This window comes from Hemiscyllium ocellatum, chromosome 12 (assembly GCF_020745735.1).
Source record: "Hemiscyllium ocellatum isolate sHemOce1 chromosome 12, sHemOce1.pat.X.cur, whole genome shotgun sequence".
NCBI lineage: Eukaryota > Metazoa > Chordata > Chondrichthyes > Orectolobiformes > Hemiscylliidae > Hemiscyllium > Hemiscyllium ocellatum.
Window position 1 is genome coordinate 94,292,625 of NC_083412.1, and position 13,973 is coordinate 94,306,597.

Sequence of the window (13,973 nt, forward strand, 5' to 3'; positions counted from 1 at the left end):
CTCCTCCTAGATGGGATTGCGGTTGACAAAGAGGAGGTTTTAGCAATTTTGCAAGATCTGAAAATAGATAAGACCCCTGGGCCAGATGGGATGGGAAGCCAGCGAGTAGATTGCAGAGCCTTTGGCTTCGATCTTGATATCATTATTGTCGACAGGCGTAGTGCCAGAAGACTGGAGGATAGCAAATGTTGTTCCCTTGTTTAAGAAGGGGAGTCAGGACAATTCTGGTAATTATAGGCCAGTAAGCCTTACTTCGGTTGTGGGTAAGGTGTTGGAAAAGGTTATAAGAGATAGGATTTATAATCATTTGGAAATGAATAATTTGATTAGGGATAGTCAACACAGTTTTGTGAAGGGTAGGTTGTGTCTCACTAACCTTTTATTGAGTTCTTCAAGAAAGTGACAAAACAAGTGGATGAGGGTAAAGTGGTTGATGTGGTGTATATGGACTTCTGGAAGGCATTTGATAAGGTTCCACATAGTAGGCTATTGCACAAAATATAGAGTTTCAGGATCGAAGGTGTTTTAGCGGTTTTTGATCAGAAATTGGCGAGCTGAAAGAAGACAGAGGGTGGTGGTTGATGGCAAATTTTCATCCTGGAGCTCAGTTACCAATGGTGTGCCACAAGGATCTGTTTTGGGGCCGCTGCTGTCATTTTTATAAATGATCTGGATGTGGGCATAGAAGGATGGGTTAATAAATTTGCGGATGACACTAAGGTAGGCAGAGTTGTGGATAGTGCCGAAGGATATTGTGGGTTACAGAGGGACAGAGATAAGATGCAGAGCTGGGCTGAGAGCTGGAAAATGGAGTTTAATGCAGAAAAGTGTGAGGTAGTTCACTTTGGAAGAAGCAACAGGAATGCAGAGTACTGGGCTAATGATAAAATTCTTGGCAGTGCAGATGAATAGGGAGATCTCTGTGTCCAGGTTCATAAATCCCTGAAAGTTGCCACCCAAGTTAATAGGGTTGTTAAGAAGGCATGTGGTGTGTTGGCGTTTAATGGTGGGGGGATTGAGATTCAGAGCCATGAGGTCATGCTTCAGCTGTACAAGACACTGGTAAGGCCACACCTGGAGTATTGTGTACAGTTCTGGTCACCGCATTATAGAAAGGATGTGGAAACGTTGGAAAAGGTTCAGAGGAGATTTACTAGGATGTTGCCTGGTATGGAAGGGTGGTCTCATGAAGAAAGACTGAGGGAACTGAGGCTGTTTTGGTTGGAGAGAAGAAGGTTGAGAAGTGACTGAATTGAGACGTATAAGGTAGTCAGAGAGTTAGGAGAAAGTGAGGACTGCAGATGCTAGAGATCAGAGCTGAAAAATTTGTTGCTGGAAAAGTGCAGCAGGTCAGGCAGCATCCAAGGATCAGGAGAATCGACATTTCAGGCATAAGCCCTTCTTCAGTCAGAGAGTTACATAGGATGGGCAGTGAGAGTCTTTTTTCTCAGATGGTGAAGGCTAATGCGAGGGGACATAGCTTTGAATTGAGTGGTGATAGATTTAGGACAGATATCAGGGTAGTTCTTTACTCAGAGTAGTAGGGGCATGGAACGGCCTACCTGCAACAGGAGTAGACTCGCCGATGTAAAGGGCATTTAAATGGGGATTGGACATACATGTGGATAGTAATAGAAAAGTGTAATTTAGATGAGTATCAGATTATTTTCACAGGTCGACATAACATTGAGGGCCAAAGGGCCTGTATTGCGCTGTAGTGTTCTATGTTCCTTAGGAGCTGTCACTGGTGGTGTATTCAAACTGTGGATGGATAATAGAAAGGGTGCTGGGTATTTCTCTGTAATTCATTTGAGGGCATTTCTGGCTGGACTAGCTGGGCCACTGTTCCTAATTGCCCCTTGAGAAGGTGGTGGTGAACTTCAGTCTCGAACCGCTGCAGTCTTTGGATGCATGTTGACCCCCATGGTCATTAGGGAGGGGGTTCCTGGCTTTTGACCCAGTGACAGTGAAGGAGCGGTGATACATTTCCAGTTCAGGATGGTGAGTGGATTTTCCAGGCGGTGATACCCGCAAGTATCTGCTGCCCCGTCCTTCTAGATGATAGAGATAATGGGTTTGCCAAGTGTCTAAGCCTGGAGGTGCATGTTTGAGGTGAGGAGGAAGTGGTTTCAGGGGGATCTGAGGAAAAGTCCTTTCAGCCAGAGGGTGGTAGAATTCTGGACCGTGCTGCCTGAGAGGGTGGTGGGGACGGATACACTCACAGTACTTAAGCATCATCTTCTTGAGCAATTGAAATGTCAGGATGTAGTAGGCTATGGGCCAAGTGTATGTAAATGGTATTATTGCAGTTTGGTGTTTGTAGTCGGCATAGACATGTTGGACCGAAGGGCCTGTTGCAATGCAGCATGACTGTTTGTTTCTGTATTGTTGTCACGTGCAGCAGTGCTTCCTGTAGGTGGTAGATGCTGCTGTCACTGTGTGTCAGTGAGGAAGGAAGTGAATGTTGAATGTGGTTGATCAGGGGGCCGTAAACATGGTTCCGCCCTCGATTGAGATTCTCGAGTGTTGTTGGTGCTGCGCTCATCCAGGCAAGTAGGGAGCATTCTCTCACACTCCTGACCTGGGGGAAATAGGAGGTGAGTTACTCCCCACAGATATCTCTGTCTCTGACCTACCCTTGTAGTCTTTGTATTGGTGTACCTGATACAGTTTAGTTTCTAGTTGGGATGTGTGGTGCTGGAAAAGCACAGCAGGTCAGGCAGCATCCGAGGGGCAGGACGGTCAACATTTCTGATGAAGGGCTTATGCCGCAAACATTGACTCTGTTGCTCCTCGGATGCTGCCTGACCTGCTGTGCTTTTCCAGCGCCACACTTTTGGACCCTCTCCAGCACCTGCAGTCCTCACTTTCTCACAGTTCAGTTTCAGGTCGGTGATAATGCCTAGGGCATTGGCAGTGTCGGTTGGGTGAGAATACCAGTCATTGTTCGTTTGCTAAGAATTTGCCACAAAAAAAATAGATTTGACACACCAAGTTGTGAGGCTTTATATGATCTGTGATTTTAAAACATCTGAAAATCTTTGCTTGGTAGCTCACTTGATTGGTCACCATAATGTAATAATTATAAACCGAATCACCGCCCTTGCTGTTTCTGTGAGGTAATGGTTAGCACTCTGAACTTTAAAGCCAACGATCTGAGTTCGAATCTCGATAGAACCTCAACTTGCCCTGTCCCCACACCTGTTTAAGTGGGTGGCACGATGGCACAGTGGTTAACACTGCTGCCTCACAGCATCAGGGTCTCAGGTTCAATTACAGCCTCGGGCAACTGTCTGTGTGGAGTTTGCTCATTCTCCCCATGTCTGCGTGGGTTTGCTCTGGTTTCTCCCACAGTCCACAGATGTGCAGGTCAAGTGGATTGGCCATGTTAAATTACCCATAGTGTTAGGCGCGTTAATCAGGGGTAAATATAGAATAAGAGAATAGGTCTGGGTAGATTATTCTTCAGAGGGTCGGTACGGACTTGTTGGGCCAAATGGCCTGTTTCCATACAGAAGGGAATCTAATCTAATCAGTGGCCTAACAATAAAGTTACCAGAATTTCCCTTATCAGGCTGTGTTTCATCTTATACTGATGTGCACAATGAAATATAGGGTCATACAGCACAGAAACAGGCCACCATCTCTCTGCTGACTAATAAACAGCAATTCCCATTTATCTGCATGATGTACAGAGGCTCCTGTGATCATGGTGATGCTCCTTTAACAAGGCTATGTTGTCCTTGGTTTGTTTTCAGAGAGCTCATAAAAGCAGTGATTCAGAAAAATATGGCTTGGGTGGGTTTTAGGATCAAATTGATTGTAGCTAACAGATACTGCCTCAGGCTCAAGGCTCTCAAGATTTAAAAAAAAAACTCTTGTACAATGAAATGGAAGTGGCCAGTTCTCCCAGCTCAGCTTTTTTTCTGGTTTGGTTTGGCTATTCACTGAAAGCAGAAGGCTGGAAGATCACAGCAAGCCAGGCAGCATCAGGAGGTGGAGAAGTTAATATTTTGGGTACAACCCTTCTTCAGGACTGGGGCTGGGTGTACGGGAAGTTGCAGATAAAGGGGGTGGAGGTGTGGGGGGGCGGGGGTTGGGTAGCAGGGTGGTGAGATGGGGATGGGTGAAGACAGGCAGAGATTGCGACCTGGTTGGTAAATGGGAGGAATTGATCCGGTTGGTGGCAAGGAGGAGTGGAAAGGAGGGGGAGAGGTTGGGAAGGGTGTGGGGGAATGGGAGTGGAGGTTATTTGGCATTGGAGAGCTCAAATGTTGAGTTCTGCAGGCTGTAGGCTGCCCAGGTGGGAGGTCAGGTGTTGTTCCTCCATGCTGCCTGGCTTGCTGTGTTCTTCCGGCCTCCTGCTTGCCTACCTTGGCCATGTACTGAAAGCAGTCAGGCAGTTTGGAAGCTGCTGGACCAAGAAACACATCCATACTGCCATCTCCCTTTCTCCTGTAAGACTGTGTTTGATTATATCTTTTGTGCCAAGGGGTGTTTATGGGGATTGTTGCAAGTATTGGGAGCAGCATCATTAAATTGGAATAATCTGTTGGATTTTCAGATGGGTTAAGTAATTCAGTATTCTGTTCTCTCTTAATTTGTGTTTCATTTGGTAATACTGTAAATAAATTCTATTTTGTTTAAAACTAAGTGGTTTGACTGGCTGCATCCCTCCTGGAATATCCACCTTACACCTGGTTAAAACAGCAAGCAAAGTTAGGATCGAGGCTACCTTTGTTGAAATATTTTGAGGGCGTCTGGCCTAGTCCATAATACGGCTGTGCCCTGGCATTTTCAGTGTTCGTCATGCTGTTTCCTAAATGTTGTGAGAGTACCTGTCTCTGCCACTTTCCATTTTTCGGACATTCTCTGAGTGAAAAGATGTTCCCTCAGATCTCCTTCAAACTACTTACTGCTCATCTTAAACTTACACTGTCTGGTCTTAGACACATGAACATCTTTTAACTGGCACATCCGGAGCATGGATTATAGTCATCAGTCTAATGGCAGAAGTCCTCTTCCTGTGTAGACTATACACAGGTACTGAAGAAAGCTCTACACAAGTCTGCCATCCATCTGCATTGGCACTGAGGGAGGGCACAGTAATGTAAGCGTGGCGAATGGGTAAAATATTGCAGTTGTGGCTTAACATGTTGGCCTCAGAGCTTGAAGCTTAAACCTAATGTTTGGAGCAGGCAAAAGCAAGAATGACTCTTTTGTACGTCCTTGGAGTATTTGAGCGGTAAAGTGTAGGGACGTTTTACTCTGTATCTAACACCATGCCGTCCCTGTCCCGGGAGTGTTTCATGAGGACAGTGTCGAGGGAAATTAACTCTGTACCTAACCTTGTGCGGTCCCTACCCTGGGAGTGTTTGATGGGGACAGTGTTGAGGGAAGCTTTAAAAGAGTTGAGGGAGCTTTACTCTGTATCTAGCCCTGTGCTGACCCTGTCCTTGAAAGTGAGGGACAGTCTAGAGAAAGTTTTACTCGTGTATGTGCTATTCTAATGCACTTTATACGGTATGATCTGCCTGTGTGACACTCAAAGCAACATTTTTCATTGATTGTTGTCACATGTACCAAGATACAATCAGCCACCTCAGATAACTTCAATTGAGGAAGTTTCTGTTCAGTGTCTAAGCTTCTATTCAACTGCTAATTTGTATATGGTTTCAACACAGAGCCCCAGCAAGGGCTTCTTCATTACTTTTGACTTCCGGTTTTAGAAGGAATTGAGAGAGCTTTATCTGTATCTAACCCCATGCTGTCCCTGTCCTGGGAGTGTTTGATGGAGGCAGTAAGAGGAAGCTTTACATGGTGTACCTGTCCTGGGGTTGTTTGATGTCATCAGTGGAATTAAAAAAGCATTTTGTCCTTCATTCACTGTCCCTCTCAACAAAATTCTGAAGCTGATAGAAAGACTGTAACTTCACTTCCTTAATCGGCAGTTCCTGATTTTTGTTTCCTGTTCAGTTTGCAGGTGCTGGTTTTCCATTCCAAGGAGTTATCGAAGAAAATGTCGGAGGCTTGATCCGCTGGGGAATTCCACATGTTCCAGGAAGGGCTACAAATGGGAATTCTGTTCCTATCCTTGTGTTGGCGATTGGCTTGGATATATTCAGGACATCCGGGGCATTGAGAAATGGGATCTACAACGAACTCCAACTAATTTCTTGTGGAACTAAAGGAACGCGTTCTTCCCTGAGCCTTATGCTGGACCTTCCCCAACCATCAATCTTAGGAATGGCCTTCCCAATTCCAAACTCCCCCACACATTCACACTGCAAAATGGATACCCAATCTAATCCAGCTCGTGGATAAATGGACTCATAACCTGGGAGCAAGATTCTTTTTTTGTTTCGCATCTTCCATTGTTTTTTTTTCGTGTTGTTTTGGTTTTGTTTGAACATGACCCATGGAGAGGAGCTTTGCTCTGAGATGCACCAGGATTCAGTCGTGTTAACGTACCTCGAGAGTGTCTTAATGCATCAAGCCTCCGGGGGCAGTATGGGCACCCCATCCACCAAGGGCACCTCCGAGGGGGAAGGTGCTGCTTGCAAAAGCTCCGATGGGCACGGCAGCGGAGGAGGAGGGGGAGGTGGTGGTGGTGGTGGTGGTGGTGGTGGTGAAGACTTTGCTGCCTCTCCCTCCCAGCAGAGGGCATCGAAAGCTGCTTCTGCTCTCAACGTGAAGAAGGCCAGGCTAATGCAAGCTGAAGCCTGTGACAGTGCCAAGCGGAGAAGAGTAGGTGGGCACGGGCTCCAGTCCAATGACCAAGATGGCACTGCCGGGCAGGGCGAACTGGGCAAGACGCAGCAGCAGCAGCAGCAACAACAGCACAGCACCCTGCTGGCCTCCCTACTGCAGTCGTTCAGCTCCCGGCTGCAGAACGTGGCACTATCCCAGCACGGGGCTGCCCCCAGGCTGGGCCAGGCACAGACCCCGCCCCCGGGCACCCCGCCTGAGGACGACCTGAGGGGCTACGGCCTGGTGTCCAGCCACCTGCGGGCGCTGCTGAAGAGCCGGGATCCGAGCCGGAGCGAAGAGGCGGATGGAGTGTACCAGAGCCCCCCCGAGCGCACCAGATTTCCCAGCTCCCCCGCGGCGGATGGGCGAAGGGCCCCCGGCGAGCCCATCTCCTGCTCAGCCCGGCTCAGGGCGGTGGCCAGCATGGTGGAGAATGGTGCCCGCTCTGATGGTTCGCCCAAGCCCAGCGTGGCGTGCAGCCAACTGGCCTTGCTTCTGTCCAGCGACACCCAGCTGCAGCAATACACCCGGGAGCACTCGCTGGGCGCCCGCGCCCCTCCCCCCTCCGCCAGCCAGAGGCTAGCGGCCATTGCCAGCCAGAAGGGGGCCGAGCCCTCACCCTCGCCCCACGACCAGGCCCGGGACCCACCCTCGAAGGACGGGCGCTGCCGTGGTGCGTCCCGGAGCCACCCACGAGTCTCCGAGCGATCGCTGAGGATGGCGGGTCACACCAGGAGCCCGTCCGGTGCCAGGGAGAAGAGCAATGCGGGGAGCGAGCGGGACAGGTCACCCCTGTCACCCAACAACAGCGGCGGCAGCAGCCTCCTCATGCACCTCCTCAACACCAACACCGTCCCCAAACCTTCGGCTGACGGTGGGACCGAGAGCACCAATGGTCACCGGTGGCCGGGGGCTGAGAGGAGGGGCGGCCCCTCCTTTGACTACCATCTGCCGGCCTGGGAGAAGGTGATAAAGCAGGAGGCTGGTTCCCTGGAGGAGATGTACAGCAGCGACGAGAGCTCCCGCTCCAGTTGCACGCCCATGGACCTATCGACCAAGCCCCGGATATGCGAGCCCATCTCCCTGCACTCCCGCAGCCTGGAGCAGATGACCGAGTCCCTTCTCTTCAGCTGGAACCCCAAAGGCCCGAGGGTCTGCAGCCCCGAAGCCAAGGAGGAGCGCAACCGGCCTGAGTCCAGGAGCCATCAGAAGGTCACTCTCCTCCAACTGCTGCTGGGTCACCAGAACGGAGCGAGAGGGAACCGCACACCCGAACCCCAAGCCCCGGAACGTCCCGGCAGCGCGGTGACAGCGTCGGAGGCTTTGTCCACTGGCTTGGCTCTTGGCCAGCGGCCACCGGAACTCTTCCCTGCTCCTCCTCCTCCTCCTGCTCCCTCCTCCGTCTCCTCCTCCTCGTCCTCCTCTTCGTCTTCCTCGTCCTCCGCGTTGTCTTCGTCCTTCCCGGGGGCAGAGCGAAGTGCCGTGGTGAAGCTGACCCATAGCCCGCCGGCCGCTCGCCAGCTCCCGGCACTGTGCCACGCCAGCGATGGCACCCACCCCCTCCTGGCCCGTCAGGGGAAGGTGGTGGGCGACAGCGAGCCCTCAAGGAACCTTCAACGCTTCCCGCAGCCATTGGAAGCTGCCAAGGGTCACCGGTCCCTGGAACCGCTGCTCCCCTCTGAGTCCACCAAAGCTCAGCAGTTCCCCAAACGGTTCGTCCCCGGGGAGTTGGCGGCAAATACTCAGTACGTCCCGCGGCAGTCGTTGGCTGGTGAGAGCCCCCTTTCCAATTTCTCCTTCAGCGCTAGCAAGCTCCTGCAAGACCTGGCTCACACCGGCTTCCACAAGTCACCAGAGACCTCCCAAGCGGACGGGGAGGACAGGAACGCCGGCCTGTCCTCGGTGGAGAGTAGGATGGGCGAGAGCACCGAAAGCCTCCCATTCGGTCGGTCCGTCAAGCCCCTCTGCTTCCAGCAGTCGGTGCTGCTGGAGCCCAATGCCAGGAGAGAGCGGCCACCACTCCAGCCCCGCCCAGCGCCCAGCTCTAACCTTGAGAACCTGCTCGAGAGACGCAGCGTCCTTCAACTCCTGCTGAGGAATCCCGAGAGGGAAAGGGTCCCAGTTGGCTGCCTGCAGGGGAGGCGAGGGGACCACCAGGTATCAGTGGGCCCGCAGCCCCCAGACACCCAGTGCAACGGGCAAGCGGCTGGCACCAAGCCAATATCCATGGTCAAGATCAAGACTGAACCCGTTGAAGAGGATGGGTGCTTCTCCTCCGGTGCTGAACCGACGGAACAAAGTGCCAATGGCCAGCCTCTGATACAATGCAAGGCAGAGCAGAAAAACCCACCCTTCACATTGGGCAGTGTGAAGCAAGAGGTGGTGAGCCCAGCTGCACCCTCGGCACGAGCTCAGTGCCACCCCTGTCAGAAAGGGGGCGTCCTGAGCCAACTTCTGCAGCGGGACAACACCTCGACCCCCCTGGGCGGTTACGCCTTCGGCCAGCACCCGCCCGCCAGCGGTCTCTCTGAGGCCTGGGCCCCCACCTCTGGCTCCAGCAGCCCGTGCAGCGTTCCCAAGAAGAGGAAGCCCCCGCCCAGCCCCCCCAGCCAACCGGATGACCTGCACAAGACTCTAGACCGGAGGGAGGGGCTGAACAGTCACAGTGCCCCACTCCGAGAGGATGCCAATGGCCTGGATGGCTTTCCGGCCTGCAGAGCTAGGCTGCTGGATTTCCAACCGGGCAGTGGCTTGGAGCTGGAGTCCCGAAGTAGCGTGAAGGATCCCCAAGGCTTCAACGTCCTGAAACAGCTCCTCCTGTCCGAGAATGGCATCAAAGTGCTGCCCGGGCACAGGACTGTTCACAATGGTGGCTCTGCCAGCGACCGAGGCTCCCGACCTGAACGAAGGCTGGGAGGAGACCGCCCCGCTCACTTCTATAGCCAGCCCGAACAGCTCAACGGTCACCAGAAGGAGGCAGCACTGGCCTTCGAGCCTGCCAGGTACCTCGGGGTTTTGCCCGCTGCCAGCTCGTCTGCACACTACCAGCTGGAAAACTCCACCTCCGTCACCGCCCAGGCACAATCCCAGCCGGAGCACCGCGCCCCATCCCTCGGAACGCCAACCGAGCCACCCTGGCTGACCAAGACTAACCCCATCCTCTATTACATGCTGCAGAGGGGCGGCCTGGGCCTGGTGCCCTCCCGGTCCAGAGCAGGGGAAGGGGGCACTGCCGAGGCTGACAGGAGGCGGAGGCCGCTGCCGGCGGCTCAGAGGGTGGAGCGGCCCAGTGGCGGTGGCGGGGCGCTGCCTGGTCGCCGGACGGTCAAAGCAGAGCCCCCTGAGGACTCTATGGGTAACCACCAGGGCTCGGTCCCTGGTATGCCACGGGATCAGAATGAAATCGCCGGCGGCATTCTGGAGAAAGTAGCGGCCATAAAGCGGGAGCCTGATTGAGTGGGACATTTGGATGGAGGGAAAATCGAGGGGAACTAAAGCAAGAAGACAATCTTGTCCATTAGACCAAGTCTTGTGCAATACAATCTGGGTCAGCTAGATAGAAGGACAAATGCTGCATATATAATATATATGTATAAGTGTATAAGTGTATATAATATAGATATATATGTATATCAGCGCTAACAGGCAGCTTGTTGGCTGGCATGATTGGAACTTGTATCTATTGCCAGGAATGCCAAGGTATTGGGATCCACCAGTTTTTATATGGTAATTTTATATATACACACATATGTATATGCACACACATATATATGTACATATATATAAAATGAATATAAGGAGGATGTTGCCATTTGTTTTTGGTTTTGCCCTGTTGTGACCCGTACTGAAAGGCATGATAAGGTTCAAGGTGCCATAGGCGTTAAGTTCCATGTGCCCCATTCAGAGCCTGCCACCACTCTTTGGGGTACTGGCACCAGTTGGTGGCCTCTTAAACAGCCCTTGTTCACCCACAGCTCGCCAACCCCAATCCCAAGCCCATCCCTTGTCTTTTTTTTCTCTTTGCACCTGGTCTTCCCGGCAATGATGCCGCCCGGTCACCGCTTGCCCCTTGTGGGTTAGCCTCTTGCCCTCCACATAGTGCCAACCCTGTACCAGGAAGTGAGAAAGAAACTGGATGCCACTTTGTGACAGGCGTTTGAATATTCTGATTCCTTTTTTTTGTTGCTTGGTTCCCCTTTGCTTCGCCCCTTCTCTCTGCACGTAATGCCTTCACAAACTTTTGCCCCTGTTGTATTTTTATTCTGAGGTGACATTGTCAGTCAGAGGCACAAGATGTTTGTTTTGGTTTTGGTTGTGTGGGGTGGCACAGTGGAACGACATGCCGTGATCTCTCGATGGCAGTAGCCGTCGGAGGGAATCTTTACTTTTTTGTGAGTTGATGTAACGTAAACACATTGAGACAAAAGGTGCCAAGCAGACAATCAGTCAATTCAAATGAGCTGTTTTTGTTTTGTTCACACTGCAACACCGGGTTAATGTCTGTTCTGAGCAAGGTCATACTTCTCACTAGTAATTTCCTCCACTGGAAATTTTAACTTGCCCTCTGTAGCCAGGGGCTGTTCTTCTCCCCTTACTGTAGTGAAAATTGTATGTAAAAAGTGTGTGTATATGTGTGTGTACACACACAGACACAGTGCGTGTCCGTATGTTGGATGGGGGAAGATGCCTATTTTGTGTTGCATGTATCTGCATTTGCAAGTGTTTAAAATATTGTATAGTTATATATGCATATTTTGTCCAAATCTATTGTTAAAAGAAATAGAAGACTAATCCCTCTAACTCTACGAACCGCATGGAATGAAAAGCATGTGGAATCCCTATGCACAAAAAAAAGATGTGATGTGTTTATTAAAAAAAAATGAAGAGATAGAAAGAGAATTTAATGTCTTAATAATCGAACTTTAACTTACTTGATCAGTCTGTGTACATTGTGTGTACATTGTCTGTACCTGTGTGGCCTGTCACTGAAGAAGTGGATAGCAGGGTATATTCCGAAAGTTAATCGTCCTTTTTCCTTAAGTGTTTCGAGCAACATTCACTCCTGGAATCCGATGACTTTGTCCCGTCCTATTTCTCCGCCACCAGCTCTCTCAAGTGGGTGGGCCTATTTATTTATGTTTGTTTTTTTTTCTTTTCATTTAAAAGTGAAGATCTTGGCGATCCAAGCTCCCTTTGCTATCCACCACACGATTCTTCAGTTCAACTGAACACTTGGTTTTCGTGGGAGTCCGTGTTTGACGTTTTTTTTGTCTTTTGCATAAAACCGCGGTTGGAATTCTGGCTGAGTATTTAGAGTCGGTATTCCACAGCCTGCAGCTTCCTAGGACAGCTCAGATAAAAGACTAAGTGGCTTGCTACGAAGTATGATACTCTGGATGTCGTTTTGACACCGCTTTTGATGTGGCGGATTTGATTTCACCAAACCAGCAGGAATCAGGCGACGGAGGAGGCAGAGGAATAGGCATTGGGGACCAGCTGGTTAGACTGGCATGAGTCAGGATTCTGGCTCAGGAAGGCAAACGAGGAGTCGGGGCACAGGAAAATCAGGGCAGTGCATCTCAGAGACCAGGCGCAGTGGGGCTTCATGGCTTGGGGGAGCTGCTGGAAATCACGACTTTGGGAGAGGGGGCCAGCAGACGTCAGGGGAAGTGAGAACAGCAAAGAGTCATTTCCAAGTCTGGGAGTTGGGGCTATGAGGGCTTCACGCAAAGATTTCTCCTCTGGGCAAGTTTAACGGAACCGCAATATCACGGACTGTCAAAACTCCCATTGTCTTCCTGCTCCAACTAAGATTTTGTGTAGGTACGAGACTTCCTTAGCTGATTAATTATTTGTTTCCAATCCCAGCTTTCGCGGGATGTTGCAATGTAACCCCCCCCCCGCTCTTTTTTTAAAGATGAGTACTTTCCGACAATAAATGGCAACGCTCCAATTATTTACCCAAGGGTAACAATTCTTCCACATGACCGTTACCCTTGAGCCTCTGAGAAAATATTCCAGTTGCCAATCCAGGTGAAAGTTGAGAGACGAGTGCCATTTCTCAGTTTTTTTTTGACAAAAATGAATTCAGTTTTGTGTAAATATGAAGAATTCGGTTTCTTTTTGTTGAAAAAGAATGCACTGTAAACGATGGGAAATATTAGATTTTTTAAAAATAATATTTCAGTACAAATAGTATTTTGGGTTTATTTGGTCTTTTAGAAGATGTTATGCCTGATCTAATGCAAACTGTGAGAACTGTACCAGTTTCTTTTGTACTCTGCAAAAAAATGAATAAACTTTGGAATGAGAGGTGTGCATCCCTAATTTTGGTGCCTTTACATAGTCTTGTCTTTTCTCATGTTTATGGGTGTTCACCTTGACATCCATGGGAGAGGGGTGACTGGATAGTGATGGGCGCCAGGCTGACTCCCAGGTGCCAATGGGTAATGCTCCAGCTATGGGAGGTCAGGAAAACGAGGAATTGTGCCCCACTCCTGAGGGAATGCAACATTGTCAGAGGAGCTATCTTTTTCGGTGAGTTGTAACGGTGAGGCTTTTACTGCCCCGAATGTCTTTTTTTTACTCACTCATAGGATGAGGGCATCACTGGCTAGGCCAGCATTTAGTACTCATCCCTAATTACCCAGAGGTCAGGTAACAGGGGATCTGGAGTTTCAGGTAGGTCTGACCAGGTAAGGATGATATTCAAGGTTTGTGAGAAGATTTGTAGCTCGGGTGCTCGTTGTTGTGGTTCTGTTTGCCGAGCTGGGAGTTTTTGTCGCAAACGTTTCGTCCCCTTTCTATCAACAGACACATCGACCTAGACCCTATATAACGGCCGCTGCAGCGGACAGCAACTGACAACCGGAAGCGGCAGATTCAAACCAGTATAAATGCCGGAGGAATCAGCACAGAAGCGCTTCATAGGAGGCTCCCAAGCACCAAAGATGTCACCTAGAAAGGGGACGAAACGTTTGCAACAAAAACTCCCAGCTCGGCAAACAGAACCACAACAATAAGGATGATATTTTCATTCCTTAAAGGAACCAATGGGTTTTTCCAACAGTTGACAATGGATTTATGGTTACCATTAGATTCTTAATTCCACCATCTGCTTTGGCTGGATTTGAAACCAGGTCTGCTGCTCTCTGGATTATAGTCTAGTGAAAATACCACTAGGCCATCCCCTCCCCTTAAAAGAACCTAGGGCATTATTCTGA

The 13,973-nt window shown here is 50.2% G+C and overlaps 1 protein-coding gene across 9 annotated transcripts in view; it reads left to right on the forward strand.

Annotated features, from left to right (window-relative positions):
- Positions 1-13,973, forward strand: part of nrip1a (nuclear receptor interacting protein 1a) — a 184,486-nt gene that overhangs the window by 102,486 nt on the left and 68,027 nt on the right. For 7 of the 9 annotated variants that reach the window (XM_060833850.1, XM_060833855.1, XM_060833852.1 and 4 more), the window contains one exon: positions 5,977-13,077. The exons of 1 other annotated variant lie outside the window; for it this stretch is intronic. In XM_060833850.1, coding sequence (XP_060689833.1) covers positions 6,412-10,206 — 3,795 coding nt within the window. In that variant the 5' untranslated portion in view covers positions 5,977-6,411 and the 3' untranslated portion in view covers positions 10,207-13,077. Of the gene's footprint in view, positions 1-2,544; positions 2,598-5,976; positions 13,078-13,973 lie in introns of those variants that run through there. One more of the 9 variants, XM_060833854.1, reaches the window with a different exon arrangement.